This window comes from Palaemon carinicauda, chromosome 4, assembly GCF_036898095.1.
Source record: "Palaemon carinicauda isolate YSFRI2023 chromosome 4, ASM3689809v2, whole genome shotgun sequence".
Classification (NCBI taxonomy): Eukaryota; Metazoa; Arthropoda; class Malacostraca; order Decapoda; family Palaemonidae; genus Palaemon; species Palaemon carinicauda.
Genome location: NC_090728.1, coordinates 71243900 through 71264081, shown reverse-complemented (window position 1 = coordinate 71264081; position 20182 = coordinate 71243900). Strand labels below are relative to the sequence as shown.

Below are 20182 nucleotides of genomic sequence, written 5' to 3'. Positions count from 1 at the left end.
AGGACACGGTCCTGGACCAAGTGTTAGATGTTCAGAAGGCCCCTAAGACCAGTGCGGCTCTGCCCTGGTCTCGGGGACTGAAGAGTGCCAGAGCCAGGGCCAATGCCCAGCTCGCGATTCTTGCCTCCTCCAGTCGTTCCTCTGCCGGGAACAAACTCATCCCACCTCCTCGTCTCCAGCAGAGGAGGTATTTTGAGATCTTAGGTGAGTCTAGTCTTGCTCTTCCTCTCCATCACTCCGTAGAAGAGCTGGCTAAGGGAGTTCCCCTCGAGAAGCTCTCCGCCCGGCAGGTGACGTTCTCGGCCATGAGAAGGTCGCGAAGTGCGCCATGCAGGCCACTTCGTGGCTGGATATATGGCTAGGAACTCTGGGCATCCTATTGCGCTCCGAGGACTTGTCTAAGGAAACCAATAGGAAGGCCCTGGAGACCTTCTTACTCTCGGGCACCCGCTCCATAGAGTTCCTGGCGCACCAGGTCACCACCCTGTGGGCCATCTCGGTGTTGAAGCGGCGCGATGTGGTGACCGAGAGGTTCCACCCGAAGGTCCCCGCCGTGGATGTCTGTAGGCTCAGACATGCTTCCGTCCTTGGGGAGAATCTGTTGGAGCCACAGGATATGGAGCGTACGGCTGAGAGGTGGAGGAAATCTAGCATGGACTCCCTCCTCCATAGGGCCCTTACAGCTCGGCCCTATAAGCCTCCAGCTCCGCAGCAACAGCAGGAGCAGCCTCGTAAGGCACCGAAGCAGGCACCGGCAGCTAAGAAAGTGGTGTCTTAGCCCCAGCCCTTTCCAGCCAAGGTAAAGAGGGGCGGTAAGTCCTTCAGGGGAGGCAAGACTCCTAGAGGGAGCGGCCGCGGCCGCAAACCTTAGGAGTGGCAGTCCCCCCGCGTGTCCACCTGTGGGGGGATGCCTTAAACGTTGCGTGCACAGGTGGCAGCAACACGGGGCCGATGCTTGGACAGTTTCAGTGATCGGCCAAGGCTATCGCGTCCCGTTCATAACATCTCAACCTCCCCTGACAGCGAATCCAGTGTCGTTGAGCTCCTATGCCACGGGATCAGCAAAGGGGCTGGCCCTTCGGGCGGAAGTCGAGACCATGCTCAAGAAGGGTGCTCTCCAGGAGGTCGTCGACGGCTCCCCAGGCTTCTTCAGTCGACTCATTCTTGTAAAGAAGGCGTCTGGAGGCTGGAGACCTGTCATCGACCTCTCGGCTCTGAACGGGTTTGTCAAGCAAACTCGGTTCAGCATGGAGGCAGCGGACACGGTCAGACTTGCGGTGAGACCTCTAGACTTCATGTGCACACTGGATCTAAAGGACGCGTACAGTACTTCCAGATCCCAATCCATCCGTCTTCCAGGAAGTACTTGAGATTCTGCCTAGACGGCAAGATCTACCAGTTCAAGGTGCTGTGTTTCGGTCTCTCCACAGCTCCTCAGGTGTTCACCAGAGTGTTCACCCTGATTTCATCTTGGGCGCACAGGAACGGCATTCGTCTCCTTCGCTATCTGGACGACTGGCTGATCCTAGCAGACTCGGAGTCGACCCTTCTTCGGCACCGAGACAGGCTTCTAGGTCTTTGCCAGGATCTGGGGATCGTGGTAAACCTCGAGAAGTCCTCTCTGCAGCCGTCCCAACGACTGGTTTATCTAGACATGCTGATAGACACCAATCTCCACAAAGCCTTTCCATCAGACGACAGGATAGCAAGGCTGAGGAGGGTGGTGGAACCCTTCCTCAGGCAAGAAGAGCTTCCCGCCCAATCGTGGTTGCGTCTCTTAGGTCACCTGTCCTCCCTGGCTCGTCTGGTTCCAAACAGCTGCCTCAGGATGAGATCCCTGCAGTGGCGGCTCAAGTCCCGGTGGAATCAAGGATCCGATTCCCCGGACGTTCAGGTCCCGATAGGATCTTTGGAACGGACGGACTTGCGGTGGTGGCTGGTCGACGAGAACCTGCGAAAGGGAGTGAGTCTTCTCGTCCTCCCCCCGGAATTGACTCTGTTTTCGGACGCGTCAAAAGAAGGGTGGGGGGCACACGTTCTGAACCAGAGGACCTCAGGCCTTTGGTCAGAATCAGAAAAGTGCCTGCACATCAACCTGCTAGAGTTGAAGGCCGTCTTTCTGGCTCTTCAACAGTTCCAACGGACCCTGGCGGGTCATTCCGTGGTGGTGATGAGCGACAACACCACGGTAGTGGCTTATATCAACAAGCAGGGAGGCACTTTTTCGCAGCAGCTATCCCATCTTGCAGTAGAGATTCTGAGGTGGACCGAAGTCCACTCGATAACACTATCAGCTTGCTTCATTCCTGGCAAGAGGAATGTGCTCGCCGACAGTCTGAGCAGGGCCTCGCAGATAGTGAGTACTGAGTGGTCTTTGGATCCTCAGATAGCCAACAAAGTCCTGACTTTGTGGGGTTCCCCGACCGTGGACCTGTTCGCGACAGCGTTGAATTTCAAGCTGCCTCTATACTGCTCCCCAGTCCCGGACCCCAAGGCTCTCTGGCAAGATGCTTTCCAGCAACGGTGGGACAACATCGACGTGTACGCCTTCCCACCGTTCTGTCTGATGAGAAGGGTGCTCAACAGGACCAGACTATCGGTCAACTGTTCGATGACTCTGGTAGCTCCGCTATGGCATCACGCGGAATGGTTTCCGGACCTTCTGCAGCTCCTGACGGAGCTCCCGAGGGAACTTCCTCCACGACACGAGCTTCTCAGACAACCCCACTCCAACGTCCCTCACAAGGCCGTGGCCTCGCTTCGGCTTCACGCCTGGAGACTATCCAGCGTCTCCTCACGGAGAGAGGCTTTTCGCAACAGGTTGCGGAGAGAATGTCTCGGCACCTGCGAAGGTCCTCTGAGGGGGTCTACCAGGCGAAGTGGAGAGTCTTTTGTGGTTGGTGTCGTGGGAGGGGTATCTCTCCACTCGATGCCACTATTCCAGCAATAGCGGACTTCCTCGTATATCTGCGGGAGGAAATGCGCCTTTCTGTCTCGACAGTGAAAGGCTATCGCTCAGCCTTAAGCATGGCCTTCAGGCTGAAAGGCGTGGACATTTCTTCCTCGCTAGAACTCTCTCTACTCATACGTAGCTATGAGCTTACCTGCCCCCAGTCGGAAGTGAGACCTCCTCCTTGGAACGTGGTTCGAGTCCTCAGGGCTCTTAAGAGACCTCCCTTCGAACCATTACGCCAGGCCTTCGATTCGGCCAAGCGGGTTAGTGAACTTCATGGTCTCTCGTACGACATCACCCATTCAAGGGGATGGGGGGAGGTAACGTTCAGGTTCGTCCCTGAGTTTGTGGCCAAGACTCAGAATCCTGGAGTGCCGGATCCTCGGTTCGACTCTTTCAGGATCGCGAGTCTCCGGTCTGTAAAAAGCGACCCAGACCAGCTGCTACTATGTCCAGTGAGGTGTCTGAGGTACTACTTGAAGAGAACGGCTGCAGTCCGTCCTCAAGTGCGAGCATTGTTTGTGAGCACAGGCAGGACGAAGAGGAGGGTCACCAGGAACACCATCTCAGCTTGGATTCGAAGGGTTATCCACCACGCCTTGAATCCAGACCCTCCTCCGTCACGTCGCCCTAGGGCACACGATGTCAGGGGTGTTGCTACGTCCCTGGCCTTCAAGAGAAACTTCTCTGTGACGCAGGTGCTTCAAGCTGGGGTCTGGTAGCGTCAGACGACCTTCACAGCCCACTACCTGCAGGACGTGACCCACAGGAGCCTCGATACGTTTTCTATCGGCCCTGTGGTGGCTGCACAACAGTTGGTCTAACCTCAGGCTCCTTTATGGACAAGTAGCAGTAGGTTGAGGGTGTTGTTACCTGGTTTTAGTCTGCGTGAATGAAAGAGTATGTCTGACCCTTACTTCTTTCTTCATTCTCCCCTCTCTTGGGGAAGCAGCATCCTGGTCCTCGCATAGCTGACCTCGACCTCTGCAAGTAACCCATGCTTCCTTGTGCTCCTAGTATTAAGCTTAATACTGTTGCGTCCCCCATACCCTGACGAGGTGGTATTGGGAACGTCCTATCCTAGATTCCTATCTAAAGGTCTCAAGGTCAAATTCATAGGACGAGTCACACTTTCCTCCACACACAACTTATGTAGGCCACTCGTTCCTGGCGATGCAAGGAACTTGTGAGGTGCAGGGGCTCCTTCTCTCAAGTGCTACTCACTGAAGGATGGAGTCCCCGGGCAAAGCCGAAGTCAGTAAGGCTGCGGACTTTCCACCCTTCCTAAGGGGTAAGTCACCCAATGTAAATAGCGTGGTTTGTATTTCGGTTACGGAACAAATGACAAATTAGGAGATAATTTGTATTTTTCCTAACCATACAAACCTTAGCTATTTACACATATTTGCCCGCCAACCCTGGCCCCCAAGTCAAGTCCTACCTCTAAGTGAAGTGAAGCAAATCACCGGTGTGTGGGGGGGGGAGGGGTAGCAAGCTATCCCTTCCCCTACCCCCGCTAACTAGCGCGGGGGTAATTAACCCTCGTTAAAAACTATTGGCTCGTCATTTCGGCTACGCTAAAAGGTAAACTCAGTGTAAATAGCTAAGGTTTGTATGGTTAGGAAAAATACAAATTATCTCCGAATTTGTCATATTGATGGAGGTCACAGCAATTGCCTGGAGAGGAAACACAGATGTATATCTTTCCTACTTCCTCTCTAACTTACTATCCTAAGCTATTAAAAATAATAGTAAGCAATACTATTGTTAAATATGTGTATTTATATCAATGATATAAATAACCCTATACTCATTTCACCTTTTCTTTCCTTACAGGAGGAGCCAACGGTGAAGTGTGCAGTTGTGTTCTGCAACCACAAGAGTAAAGAATTTTGTGGGCATACGATATGCAGGTCATGCCCCCTGCACCATCGTAACTGAAACCTTGAGGTATTGGGACCCGAAGGGTTGCGCCATCTGCTCGGCTCTGATGACCGAGGGATTTGGTGAAGATATCCCTTAGACTACAGTCAAGGGATACAGCAAGAGAAACTCTTCGGAGGTGGGTAAGAGGGTTCCAGAAGAACTCTTTGGGACCTTACCTACCTAATGAATCTATGAGGTGCCTTCTGTTCCCTAAGGCCCAATCCAACTTGGCTGTGCCCCAGGTACAGGTCAAGTCTCCTTTCATCCAACTAACGGTGGATGCAGATGTTAACAAGGCACTTGAAGGCATGGACATCCATCAGCAACAGATGTCAGAGGTGTCTACCGACACCGAAAAGGAACTTCTACAAGAAGACCCTGAAGAAGATGTGGTTCAACCACCTGTAGAGGTAGAAGGATCTATGTCAGCAGTAACTGAGGACCCTCATTTTTCCGTGACGGCATACCAACCTGTGCCGTCAACCTCTTCAGCCCCAACTCCCCATCCGGATCCGCTGATGGCCAGAAGTGAAGCGCTCCTAGAGTCGATTCAGCAGATGATGGCAGTGTTCCGCAAGGAACAGCAGGAGATTAAGCAAGATCTCAAAGAGACGAAGGGAGAGGTAAGAGAAGTGAAACCCCCAGATGTTCTCAGAGGCTTTCCCAAGCTTCTTAAGGTCTCTGATTTACTTCCATGCTCCAAAACCAACCCCTGGAGCTACATGGAGCATATGCCCATGATGGATGGGAAGCTCTATATCTCCGAGAAGTTGGGGGCCAAACCTCTTGAAGATCTTCAATTCTGGCCTAGCCTTTCGGCATACCCAGACTGTTACGTGAGACTGCGGGATGAACCAGCATCCCGTGAGGAGATGGAACCGAAGAAAGTCATCGTCTTCGAGCATGACAAGGCACAGGCTCTCCTGTCCAAGACCCTAAAGGGAGCCGGTTACACCAACTCCAAAGTCTCGGCTTTGAGCAAGAGGCATCTTACCTTCATTGCTCCTTCCTCCAGAGCCTTCCCCTTCTCGGTGAAAGCTCTTGACTGTTGTCATAAAAGCTGTCGATGCGGGCAAACCATGCCCAGTGCAAGAAGAATGCAGACCATTATCTCTAGCCATGCCTACTTGTGAGGAGAAGTGGAACGAGGTTCATCTAATCTTCTCCGTCTCTAAACTGGATCCGGAAATAGCAGGTCAGCAGTTCAATGAGAACCTTCCAAAACTGCCAGAGCATCTTTGGAGAAGGGAGCAGGAGACAAAAGAGACTAGCCACTTCTTTGTCTCTTCAGAACTGCATGGAAATGTGTGCAGGCCTTTCCAATGCCCCTGACATGTACATGGTCTTAGCTAAGGCTCACATGGGTACCCTTGTGAAGGACTTGTATTCCTTCGTCAGGTCCAGGAGGGCCTGTAGAGAGCATGTGTTTGCCGCAGCAACGGTCAAACATGAACCCAGGAAGCTGATCACTTCATGCATCTGGGGCAAGCACCTCTTCCCACAAGATGTGGTTTAGGAGGTCATTGCCAAAGCTGCCACGGAGAATAGGAACCTTCTCCAGAGGTGGGGCATGTCTTCCAAGAGGAAATCATCCTCAAAGAAACCATGCAGACCTGCACAACTTCCAACCGTGACCATGGCCACAGTGCCCCAAATGGTAGCTCAGCCACAAACCACCTTTCAGATGGTACCCCAGCAGCTAGTAGCTCAATCACCTGCATTTAATCCAGGCTTTGAGAGGCACGCAACTATCTTTCGCCCCAAAGGTAGAGGCTCAAAAACAGGTTCCTCAAGAAACCCCTCAAGGGGTAGAGGAGGACGCGGTCACGGAAAAAGATCCTCAGGAACATCTCGGCAATGAGATGCTCCAGGTAGGAGGGAGATTCTTCCTCTTTCGGGATCGTTGGACCTTCGATCCCCAGGCCCACAGCCTAATCAAGAATGGACTTGGTTGGAAATGGAACAAAATTCCACCCCCTTTTCCACAATTCTTCCAACATTCCACCCCCTTATTGGAAGAATATACCTCAGAACTCTTGAACAAAAAGGTAATAAGGAAAATGAAGTCCATCAAATTCCAGGGATGGCTGTTTTGTGTTCCCAAGAAGGACTCGGACAAACTCAGAGTCATTCTAAACTTGTCTCCACTCAACAAGTTCATCGAGAACAAGTTCCGGATGTTTACCTTACAACACTTAAGGACCCTTCTACCAAAAGGGGTGTACACAGTCTCAATAGACCGGCAGATGCTTACTGGCATCTACCAGTCAGCCGCCCCCTCTCCTCCTACCTAAGATTCAGACTACAGAAGACAAAATATGCTTTTAAAGCCATGCCCTTTGGGCTAAACATAGCCCCAAGGATATTCACGAAACTTGCGGATACAATCATCTAACAACTACGCTTAGAAGGAATTCAGGTAGTGGCATACCTGGATGGTTGGCTGGTGTCGGCAGAATCCAAGACAGCTTGTCTACAAGCAGCCACAAAGGTGATCCAGTTTCTAGAACACCTAGGCTTCAAGATCAACCGCAAGAAGTCTCACCTTTCTCCAGCTCAGGAGTTTCAATGGTTAGGAATCCATTGGAACTTGCAGTCACACCGTCTCTCCATTCCACCGAAGAAGAGGAGAGAGATAGCGGGATCTGTCAAGAGACTACTGAAACTTAACAAGATTTCAAGACGCCAACAGGAAAGAGTACTGGGCTCTCTCCAGTTCACAGCAGTGACAGACCAGTGCTAAAAGCACAATTAAAGGATGCTTCAGGAGTCTTGAGAAGATACGCATCAATAGCTCGAAGAGATCAACAAAGGTTGACACCGACCTGATTGCGCACGCTTCTAAGGCCGTGGTCAACAGTCAAGAGCCTAACGTGAACAATTCCCTTACAACCACCTCAACCATCAGTGGTAATTCACACAAATGCCTCCCTTGAAAGATGGGGAGGCCATTCCCAACAAAGGAAAGTGCAGGGGAATTGGTCGCACCAGTTCAAAACCTTTCACATCAACATCTTGGAAGCTATGGCAGTCTTCCTAATGCTGAAGAAACTATCCCCTGGCAGATCAGTCCACATCAGACTGGTTTTGGACAGCGAGGTGATAGTAAAATGTCTAAACCGACAAGGCTCACATCAATCACGTGATGATAGCCATCTTCCGCCTGGCAAGGAAGAGGAGATGGCACTTATCAGCAGTTCACCTGCAAGGGTTCCACAATGTGACGGCGGATGCTCTATCCAGGCGAAAGCCGATAGAGACAGAGTGGTCCATAGACACAGACTCATCCTCCTTCATCTTGGAAAAAGTCCCAGAACTGCAGATCGACCTCTTCGCAACAAGCGACAACAAGAAACTACTTCGATATTTAGCCCCTTACGAGGACCCTCAGGCAGAAGCGATAGACGCCATGTCTCTTGATTGAAACAGATGGAATCAAATCTATCTGTTCCCAGCAACCAATCTCCGGCTGAAGGTCCTTGACAAGCTAAGATCCTTCAGAGGAACAGCAGCAGTAGTGGCCCCCAAATGGCCCAGAAGCAATTGGTTCCCTCTAGTTCTAAAACTGAAGCTGTTCCCTCTACCGAACCCAGTTCTATCCCAACTGGTTCAGAAGTCGACTGTCTACGCTTCATACTCGAGAACCAACAACCTATATCTCATGATTTTCTCGCCTTAGCAACCAAGAAAAGGTTTGGGATCTCAAAAGACGTCAAATTCAACTAGGAGGCAATACGAATCGTCTTGGAGAAGTGGGTTTCCTTTGTGAAGACAAAGAAACCGACAGAAATTTCTATAGATTTCTGTCTCTCCTTCTTCATCTACCTACATGAACAAGGCCTGGCTTCCACCACAATAACTGCGTGTAAGTCAGCTTTGACTAGACCTCTTCTTTACGCCTTTCTGGTTGACCTTTCAAGTGAAATCTTCAATAAGATACCAAAAGCATGCACTAGACTCAAACCAGCAACCCCTTCAAAGCCCATATAATGGTCATTGGACAAAGTCTTGCACTATGCTTCGAACATGAACAACGAGGATTGCACCCTAAAGAATCTGACACAGAAAGGGATATTTCTGCTTGCTATAGCCTCAGGGGCTAGAGTTAGTGAAATAGTGGCCTTATCCAGAAATGAAGGCCATATTCAGTTCACAGAAGAGGGAGAACTGAACCTTTTCCCTGATCCTACTTTTCTCGCCAAAAATCGAGCTGCCCACCAAAAGGTGGGGTCCTTGGAAAATCTGCCCTCTGAAGGAAGATGTTTCTCTATGTCCAGTAGAGTGTCTTAAGGTCTATCTTCGAAGAACTTCAGACTTGAAGGAGGGACAGCTCTTCTGAGGCGAAACCTCAGGATCAAACCTATCCCTAAAACAACTGAGGGCGAAACTCACCTACTTTATTCGCAGAGTGGATCCTGACAGTACACCCGCAGGTCACGATCCAAGAAAAGTTGCTTCTTCGTTGAACTTTTTTCAACAGATGGAGTTTGATAGGCTCCGCTCATATACGGGTTGGAAATCATCCAGAGTCTTCTATAAACATTATGCGAGCAAGTGCACGAGATAAAACACGTTGTGGTGGTGGCGGCAGGTAGTGTCATAAAACCTGTCGTCTAGTGCTGCGATGAACAGTGGACTGTTTAGGGACTCAACAGTGTATCTGGTGAACAGGTGTTAGCACCTTCGAGTGTAATACCTTTTAGCAAAAATCACTATGGTGATTTACAGACTGTTCTATATAGATGCAGAATCTAACCAATAACACCAGTGCCGTGTGAACATTAGTACACAGTGTTGAAGCATATCCAACATCTAAGTGAAACCAAACAAATTAATTTCACATTATTGAGTGGCATTTAACAAATGAATTAATATATGTATATTCCTCCCTTACAGGTTAAAAAATATATATACCAGGATGTTCATATATGCAGGCTAGATTCCTTCTCTTGATACATTAATATACTTTGTTGTTGGCTATGAAAATAAAAAACAAAAGAATGTATCTGCATCTTCTTTATCCTCAGAATTAAGAATAAAGATGTCCAGAGCCTTTTATTTTCCATAAAATAAAAATCTTGTTAGTAGAATTTCCAAAGAACAACCAGGTAATCTCGATAGAAGTTTTCTTGTTCCTACAGAAATGCAAACTTTGAATCCTTGTAGTCGAAGTCGACAATTTCCCTGCAGGGGCCAGGAAGCCCTAAGTTAGTTCCAAACTTAGTGGATATGACAAATAACGGTAAGGTCATACTGTATATGTAAGGGTCTAGGAGACCATATAAGGAACTCATCCAAAGTAAAGGCACTTATACAAGCCCACAGATATAGTACTTTCAAGTTAATTCTCTGTTAAGCTTCCATCAGGACGACATGGCCGAGCCCAAAAATCGGAGTTTGAGCAAAGCGAAAAATCTATTTTTGGGTGAGATAGCCATGTCGTCCTGATGGACCCACCCTTCTTTCAAAAAGAAAAACAAACAACTATGTAATGGAAAGACCCCACCCGAAACTACTCTATTTGCGGCTATTCCTGCTTAAAAGCAACAAGGAATAATGCGCCGTAGTGGTACTGGGTACCTTGATAACGGCTCCCCTTCGTTTGCCACTCTTCCCCTTCAAAGAGTAAAATCTATTCGGGGTAAGATTTCTATGTGTCGTATCAAAAAATACGTCCCCTGATATCTTACGATATCCTTAAAGATATAATAAGGATACTCACGCCAGGAGTTAGAATTATGGAGACCTATGGCTAATTCTTTGGGAGTATCACTGTAGCAAAATATCCCTCAGAAAGCTACTTTAACGAACCTTCCATCAGGATGACATGGTTATCTCACCCAAAAATAGATTTTTCGCTTTGCTCAAATTCCGTTATATAACTTTTCTCGCCATCGCCTGTCCACCATAAGTCCTGCCTGCAATAAAAGTGTGAGGCAGCTCACCGTGCGGTCAGCGGAGATAGGTGGCTGGGGTAGCCCCCTGCCATCCCCTACCTACTTACTACAGTGGTTAGGTAGGGTTGCCATCTCTCACTTTTTAGTCTTGGCTACCTTCCAGCTTCATCGAATCCATATAAATAAATACAGGTTTGTAGTAGTTGGGGAAAAATGCAAATTATTTCCAAATTTGTCCTATTTGGAATGTTCTTCTAATTTTAGAACTCTTACTATTTCATGGTTTGTTTTTGTATACATCCAGCATTAAAGAGCCTCAGCTTACTCACCAATACTTATACAGATTTTTTTTCAAAAGACATTTTGATTATTTCTGTCATCTGTATGTAATTTTCATTCCTGTGGCATTTTCTTAACAGGTAGTATGTCAGATCCTCGTGAGCTCCCAGGGTTGGCTCATTTTTGTGAACACATGCTCTTCATGGGAACAGAAAAGTATCCCTGTGAAAACGAGTATAACAAGTATTTAAATGAGCATGGTGGTTCCAGCAATGCATACACTGCAGCTGATCACACCAATTACTACTTTGATGTTGCTCCTGATGCTTTCCCAGGAGCGTTAGACAGGTACGTGAGTTTTGGGAGGCTCATCATGAATTGTTGTATAGAAATACAATTTCATACCATTATAAAATAATTATTTTGTGCTCTTTTATGATGATAGTTACTACTTTTTATTGCTATATGAGATGCATTGTCTTTTTTTGTTATAATTTATATTTTTTTTTCAGATTTGCACAATTTTTTGTATCTCCATTGTTTACGGAGAGTGGAGTTGATCGAGAGGTCAATGCAGTTAATTCTGAGCATGAAAAGAATGTCCAGAATGATTATTGGCGACTTGCTCAGCTAGAAAAGTCAACAGCAGACCCCACACATGACTTTAGTAAATTTGGAACAGGTATGTATATTAATTTTCTATGATATATGCCTCTATCACTCAGGTTGGTTGGATTGAAAGTTTTATGTTGCTTTACCAAATGAGATATACTCAAAATTTTTAACATAACTTAGATAAGTTTTGTGAATTTATGTAACTTATAGTTATAAAATATAATTTAACTAGAACTTAATTGTAAAACCTTTAACTACCAGTTGTCTATCCCATTTTGAATAAGTATACAATGTTAATTTTAAGGGTTGTGACTCACAAACTATGCTTGGAATTTTGAAAATTCAGATTATGGCATTTTTGGTTATGAGAACATTTATAGTTCATGTTTCAAATAGTTTTTTTTTTTTTTAATGAAAACAATTTCCTATAACCTTCAAGAGCACGATTGTCTTTGATCAAGTTAGAATGAGAATGTAATGACTTTTTGATGGCGTCATAAATAAACGTTTGCTGTATATCCGTTGTATTTCTTTGTATGCTCATTTATTTATTTACAATTATTATGATATGGATATGCTGAAAGGTACAAAGTGTCAGAGACAATAACTAGATATGCCTAATGCATAAAATTTGCCTAGAAAATACACAAACGATAATATACTCCTGTGTGGGCATTTGGTACATGTAACATGTATATTTCTAGATTTGAAGGAATGGTCTTTCCACCGCTTGGTAAATAACACAGAAACCTGATAATTGTGTCTTTGTGATCTCCAGTATTGATGGAACTTACCACTAAAAGCACATATTTATGCATACTAAAGTACTGTATATTCAACTGATCTCTACAAAGAAAAAAAAATGAAGGCTTTATTGCTTTGTCTGCTTGTTTATATATTTACAGATTTTATATTACAGGTATACATCGACTTACGTCGTTTCGAGTTAAGTCGGTTTCTAATTTACGTTGGTTGTCAAAAATAATACATGGAAATATAAAAATCTAGTTGTTCCGTAACCGAAATACAAACCACGCTATTTACATTGGGTTTACCTTTTAGCGCAGCTGAAATGGCGAGCCATTAGAATTTAACGAGGGTGTATTACCCCCGCGCTAGTTAGCGGGGGGGTAGGGGAGTGGTAGCTAGCTACCCCTCCCCCCCTCACACACAGATGAATGCTCACTTTCACTTTTGGCTCGAACTGTGACAGACGTCTCTGTCTTGGTCCTTCTTGGCAGCCATTGTTTGTTTTGTCTTTACTTAATCGCTTACTTTTCTTTTACTCAATATATATGTAAACATGTTTTCATGTTTGTATATATATTTGAGTATAGAAATCAGTAAGTTTCCTTTTCAGATTTGTGTGTGTAGTGTACGATATCTACGTGGTGTCCTCGGCAGTTAGGCCACCACGGCGTATTTTTATGGGTGGCGATCGAGTTTGACTTCGGTCTTTCTCTCTCTCTCTCTCTCTCTCTCTTGAGGTCGTTCACCCTTTTACTACGTGTTACTACGCCCTTGTAGCTTCCTTTCCGTGTTGGGGGGGGGGGGGGTTGCTACGCTGTGAGTTTGTCTCAATTAGTTTATGAATCTAATTGTAGTTGTTTTTTTTTTTTTTTCAGCTTGTAGAACGATTCCTTTCGGGGTTTTCCTTCTTTTTTTAGTGTTCATTCATTTTTAGATTACATAATTACATAGTTTCATAATTATAATTGTTATAATTCTGTTTTGGTTACAGCTCTCCTTCCGTGAGTGTAAGTGGTTGTGAGGGCACGTGCCTGTTGTGTAATTCTTGTTTGCTTTCCCTCGGGATTCCTTTTCGGAGCCTTCCCGGGGGAATGAATGTGTACTAATGATTTTTGTTTTATTTTTTTACAGTTACCGATCTAGGTCGTTTCTGTAATATGGCAACGGTGTGAGCTGTCTTGTTGAGGCCTGGGGATTCGGCTGTTGCTGCCTCCCCCCTTGTATTTTCATCAGGGGCGTGTCTCCTTCTACTGGAAGTACTCCCGTGACGACGGACAGCTCTCCAGTTCATTTTAGAACTCTCAGGAGGCTTGCCTCCTTGAGCGGGTAACTTTCCTTCCGAGGGAAGTTTTTCCTGTCCAGGCTTGAGTTTTTCCCCTTTTGGGGGGGTTCTTCTCTTGCCTTTTTTTCGTGCGACTTTGCTCTTGGTGCTGAGCGGTCACACCTGCAGTTTCGCTCAAGGGGCTGGGCAACTGCAGGAGCCCCTCTTTGGAGAATTACTCCTTTTAGGTCACTGGCTGACCAGTCTCTTCTACTTAGTGTTTCTCTTTCGTTCGCGAGAGAGTACACTCATAGAGACTCCTCTTCGGAGGATTCTTCTGCTGCTGTTGCAGTTGGCCTCCCTCGCCGTAAGGCCCACCGTCCGCCTCGTCGTAAGGGCCTCTCATCTCCCTATAAGGGTGCTAAGAGGCGCCTTTTTGAATCTCCATTTGCAGCCTACAACTCCTTTTTCTTGATCTTCCGCCTTGGTGCAGATGGACAGCAGTCTGATCTTGTCTTCCGACGGGCAACGGTCTTCCCGACGGACAACGGTCTTCCAACGGACATCAGTCTCCCGGCGGACAGGTTACGGTCTTCCGATGGACATCTGTCTCCCGACGGACAACGTTCCCTTCGGGGTATAGGGTTGCCTCCCACGGGGGTTCTTCCCTTGCGTGTCAGGGTTCCCTTGCACGCCCTTCTGCTGTGTTCTCTCCTGCTCCTGCTCAGTGTTAGCGCACAGGCGCTCTCCTGCTCATCAGCGCTTCCTGATCGCTAGCGCTCTCCTTTCGCCAACGCTCACCTGTTCGTCAGCGCTCTCATGATGATCATCCCTGCTGTTCCTGTTGGTTCCTGTTACGCGCCCTGTGCGCCCACGTTCGCCCTCGCGATCTAGAACTTCGGTTCAGGTCTGGGTCAAGGACTCTTCTTCTATGCGCAGGCTTCCACGTGATGCCTTCTGCTCGTCAGCGATCATCAGCTCGCCAGCGAGCGTTCTACACGTCAGCGATCACCTGTCTCTCGGCGATATCCGGATCGCCCGCGTGTGTTACAGCCGGCACGCCAACGTTCTCCAACACTTCTGAAGGAACATGGTTCGCCAGCTACTAGCTCGCCATCGCCCACCTGCGCATGCTGCTCGCCATCGTGCGATCGCCCACCTGCGCATGCTGCTCGCCATCGCGCGACCGCCCACCTGCGCATGCTGCTCGCCATCGCGCGACCGCCCACCTGCGCATGCTGCTCGCCATCGCGCGACCGCCCACCTGCGCATGCTGCTCGCCATCGCGCGACCGCCCACCTGCGCATGCTGCTCGCCATCGCTCGCCAACGCGTCGACATGCCACAACGCGCCATCGCCAACCTGCGCGTTAGTGCTCACCAGCTCACCACCGATCGCCTGTTGATCCATATCGCCAGCGGTCTTCCTCGCCCACGCGGCAGCGCGTTTCCTCGCCATCGCGCTAACGCTTGCGTTCGCCGCCTCGGACTCGCACTCATTAACCTGCCCACCCTCGCGACCGCGCGACCGTTCGCCTGCGCGCCCGCGAGACCTTTCGCCTGCGTGACCGTTCGCCCGCGCGACCGTTCGCCCGCGCGACCGTTCGCCCGCGCGACCGTTCGCCTGCGCGCCTGCGTGACCGTTCGCCTGCGCGCCCACACGCCCACGTGCCTGCACGTCTACACTCAGGCGCGTCCGCTCACATGCTCTCCAATGTTGGCCCGCGCGCGAACCGACGGTATTCCGTCGCGCGGAAGGACGGTGTTCTGTCGCGCAAACTGACGGTATTCCGTCGCGCGGACGGACGGTGTTCCGTCGCGCGAACCGACGGTGTTCCGTCGCGCGAACCGACGGTGTTCCGTCGCGCCAACCGACGGTGTTCCGTCGCGCCAACCGACGGTGTTCCGTCGCGCCAACCGACGGTGTTCCGTCGCGCCAACCGACGGTGTTCCGTCGCGCCAACCGACGGTGTTCCGTCGCGCCAACCGACGGTGTTCCGTCGCGCCAACCGACGGTGTTCCGTCGCGCCAACCGACGGTGTTCCGTCGCGCCAACCGACGGTGTTCCGTCGCGCCAACCGACGGTGTTCCGTCGCGCCAACCGACGGTGTTTCTTCGCACGAACGTCGGCTTAATTCTTGCAGTATCCATTGCTCGTCTATGGGTTATCGATCGCCGACCACCAGCTCTCGCCCTTCCTACCACGCTCGCCCTCCTTTTGCGCTCCTTCGCTCACCTTCGTTTGCGTTCCTGCGTGACCGCGCATGGGCGCTTCCACGTTCGCCCACGTGCAAATCTTTGAATTACCAGCACGCGAGCTCCAGGGCGATTGCGACCACGATTCCCATTGGGGTTTTCGCAGCATGGCCATCCTGGCGAGTTCTTCAGGAGCGTATTTCCAGAACACGGCCTCACCCCGTAATCGCAGAGCATGGCACTTGCAAGAATAGGAAGAAACTTAAGGGAGGTCTGAGCAACACTCCTCTTTCCAGAACCTGGGTTAGCCCTTCCCCGTCATTCCCTGGAAGGATCTTTGGCGGGGGGCTTTCCGTTCGAGATTTCTCCATCGGCCAAGGGGTGACTGCTTACCCCTTCCTCTGGGGGCTTACCAGGTCCTTTCCCTCCTCGGTTACGGCCTGAGGTTTGGTTCAAGGAAGCTACAGGAAGATCATGGGTACTTTCCTCCTCTCGAGCTCAGGCACCTTGGCCTTTCGTCGTTAAGTATCTAACTTGCGGACAAGCTCGATGTTGTACCATCTGGACGCGCTGACTGAGGGCTTCCTTCGGGTGTCTCATCTGTAGAGGTCGACGACCTCAGACACCCTTCCATCCTTGAGAAGAGTTTGTTTGTGCCCAAGGACAGAGACTTAGACAGCGGCTTTGCGGAGGAAATCGACTTCCGTTTTCACTCCTTCAGGGCGCTTTCTTCCAGACTCTGCTGGGCTCCAGCGCCCTTTTCTTTCAACCACGTCGGCCTAAGTTATCGGCTACGACAACTGGGACAAGGTGTCCAATTGCAGTTTCCTCCTGTCAGGAACAGATGGCACGGGAGGCTCCCCCGGGAGGGCATAGTCCTAAAAGGAGCGGCAGAGTTCACGAACTCTAGGATTGCAGGTTTCTCGCTGGGAGGATGCTTAAGGTTACTCATCCGGATGACAGCTTTCCGATGCCCATTCCCGCACAATCTCTGTGATCAGCCAAGGATATTGCGCCTGCCGTCTCTGTCAGCGAGTTCAGTGTCTCTGAACCTCTATGCCATAGCATCGGCAAGAGTTGCCCGGTTGGGCAGAATGATCCATACCTTAGGCGAAGGTCCTCCATAGGATCATCGACGGCTTCACCCTCGGCCTCTTCAGTCGATCCTTTCTTGTAAGGAAGGATCTGAGAGGGGAGTTCCGTAGTTGACCTCTCAGCCCTGATCAAGTTTGTCGAACAAACTTCGGCCAGCGTAGAACAGCAGAATCGATCAGACTGGTAACGAGGCGACAGGACTCCTTAAACCCTGGATTGGAAGGACGGGTACTTTCAGTTTCCATTCCATCCATCTTCTAGGGAGCTCGTCGAATTCAGCCTAGACTGCAAGTATTCCTGCTTATGATGCAGTGTGGCTATCCCGCCGTGGCATAGCAGGTTTTTTTCCCCAGAGAACTCTCCCTGCTTTCCTCATGGCCGCTCAGGTGCAGGCTTCCGCCTCCTCTGCTTTTTGGAGGGCTGGTCAACTCCGGTAGGCTCGGGTTCGACCTTTTCCAGCGCCGGGACAAGCTTCCGGATGCTTACCATGAGTGTGGGTTCATGGTATTTTGCTTGGAGCCTTCTCTTCCTCTGCCTCAACATCTGGAGTATCTGGCCATGATATTGAGTCAACGGCCTTACCACGTTGGAAACCCCGCTTCTCCTCCGTCCAGCGAGGTTAAGCAACGTCGGTTCTGGTCGGTACTTGGATGGGTGACCACCTGGGGACGCCAGATTCTGTTGCCACATCCTCCGAGCCTTCCCTTCAGTTGACTGTGGCAAGACTGAGGAGAGTCGCAGTACCTGTTTTCAGTCAAGCTGAGCTTTCAGCCCTACCTTGGAACGTTTCCTAGTTCTTTCCTCATTGACCCGTTTATAGTCCGAACGGTCGCCTCAGGATAAGTTCCATGTGGGGCGGTCCAAGTTCTGGTGGTTTCAGGCAACTTTTAACCGGACTTCCTGGCCCCTATGGGACCAGCGGTACTATTAGACCTGCAATGGGTGTTGACCTATGGAACCTCTTGATGGTAGTGGATATTCTCGTCCTTTCCCCACATTCTTGATGCTGTTCTCGGACTCGTCAAAGGAAAGGAGGGGGGGGGGCATGTTCCGGTCCAGGCCTATGGTCAAGACCTGAAGGATACCTCTCCATCATTCAGGCAGACTACAGATCCTACAGCTCCTGCCGAGTCGCCCCGTGCGCGTCGACTTCATGATTCTGGCGTGTTCTAACCAGCAGGGGACGCATTTTCACACCTTCACATCTTGCAGTAGAGATACCGGGATGATTGAGATTCTCTCAATACCACCATCGGCTCTCTCATTCCAGGCAGAGGAATGTTCTCTCCGACTATCCGAGCAGAGCCTCGTAGAGAGAGTGTACCTGGGGGTCTTTGACCTTGAGTAACCAGCAAGTCCTGGTCTGGGGGACCTGATCGCGACAGCTTGGAACCTCAAGCTTCCGCTGTTCTTCCCCCCAGTCTCAGACCCCGAGACTCTGGCAAGATGCATTCCAGTGATGGTGGGACAACTTCGACGCCTGCTTCTTCCCTCCTTTTTGTCTGTGGACAATGGGTCTCAACAAGACCAGGTTGTCTGTCAACCTTTCAATGGGAGAGCTCCACTGGGACTATGCTCAGAACGGTTTCTGGACCCTCTGCTTCCCCTGACGGAACTCCCGGGAGAGCTTCTCCCACGGCGCAGACTACTCAAACAACCACACCGCGACATCTCTCCCGAACCGGGGCGTCGCTTCGGCTTCATGCCTGGAGACACTACGCCTCCTCCTCAAGAAGAGACAACCCGCTACAGTCGCGGTACGGAGGTCGTGTCATCTGCGATAGTCATCCGCAGGGGTCTTCCAGGCAAAGTGAAGAGTCTTCGGTGGTTGGTGCCGTGGGAGATATACCTCTTCCCTTGAGGCCTCTTCTCCAGCAATAACGGTCTTATTGCCTTTCGGCGGGAGGAAACTCCTTTCCGCTCTCGGCAATGAAGCCTGTCGCTCAGCCTTTCCCTGACCTTCAGGCTTAAAGGAATAACTTTTTCCTGCCCGCTGGATCTTTCCTCGCTCATGCGAAGCTACGATCGTCCCTGCCATAGTCGGAGGAAGACCTCCAACTTGGAGCATGGCTCGGACTTTTAGTCCTTTAAGAGATCTTCTCAAGACCCTTTACGACAGGCCTCGGATTGTATTCCGCCTTGGGTCTCCTGCTCACTCTGGCCACGGCCAGTGTGTAAGCAATCTTCTTGGTCTCGTACGACTCCACCCTTTCTAAGGAAGAGGGGAAGGCAACATTCAGGTTCGCTCCTGAGTTGTTGGCTAGACTCAGAATCTGGGGGTCCTGGCCCTTCGTTCCAATTCCTTCAAGATTTCGAGTCTCCATTCTGTATCTGATGTCCCAAGACCTTCTCTTTCGTGCCAGTAAAGGAATCGAGAGGTTAGCTTTGGGAACAGCTGCAGTTTGTCCTCAGTTGCAGCCGATTTGGGAGCACAAGGAGGACACGGGGGAGAGTCGCCAGTATACCTCTTCAGCCCGGACTCAAGGACATTCATCTCGACCTGTCTCCAGACCCTCCCCCGTCACGTCGCCCTACAGCACGATGTTGGATCCATCGCAACGTCCCTCGCCTTCGAGTAATACTACTCTGTGACGCAGGTGCTACAAGCTGGAGTCTGGATGCGTCTAATGACTTTCGCAGCCCACTTCCTGCAGGGCGTGACCCACATGAGTCTCGATACGTTTTCTATCGCTCTGTGGTGGCTACACAACAGCTGGTCTAACCTCAGGCTCCTTTTTGGACAGGTAGCAGAAGGTTGAGGGCATTGTTATCAGGTTTTAGTCTGCATGAACGAAAGAAGTATGTCTGGCCCTTATTTCTTTCTTCATCATCCCCTCTACGGGGAAGCAGCATCCTGGTCTCTGCATAGCTGACCTCGAACCTCTGCAGGTAAACCATGCTTCCTTGTGTTCCGAGTATTGAGTCAATACTGTCGCGTCCCCCATACCCTGATGAGGTGGTATTGGGAACGTCCTAACCCAGAGTTCCTTCTGGAACTCCAGGTCAACTGCCTAGGACGGGTCACACTTCTTCCTTCACACACAAGCTTATGTAGGCCACACGGTTCCTTGCGGAGCAAGGAACTTGTGAGGTGCAGGGACTCCTTTTCTCGAGTGTGACTCACTCGGATTCTGAGTCCCCGGGTAAAGCCAAAGCCAGTATGGCTGGGGACTTTCCACCCTACCTAATGGGTAAGTCACCCAATGTAAAT

The 20182-nt window shown here is 49.9% G+C and overlaps 1 protein-coding gene and 1 pseudogene across 1 annotated transcript in view; both read left to right on the top strand.

Annotated features, from left to right (window-relative positions):
- Window positions 1–20182, top strand: part of Ide (Insulin degrading metalloproteinase) — a 511525-nt gene that overhangs the window by 35868 nt on the left and 455475 nt on the right. Inside the window, exons 3-4 of the mRNA XM_068372359.1 lie at window positions 11196–11403; window positions 11568–11737. Of these exons, the coding sequence (XP_068228460.1) occupies window positions 11196–11403; window positions 11568–11737 (378 nt within the window). The remainder of the gene's footprint in view (window positions 1–11195; window positions 11404–11567; window positions 11738–20182) is intronic.
- LOC137640361 (5S ribosomal RNA) lies at window positions 17540–17658 on the top strand (annotated as a pseudogene).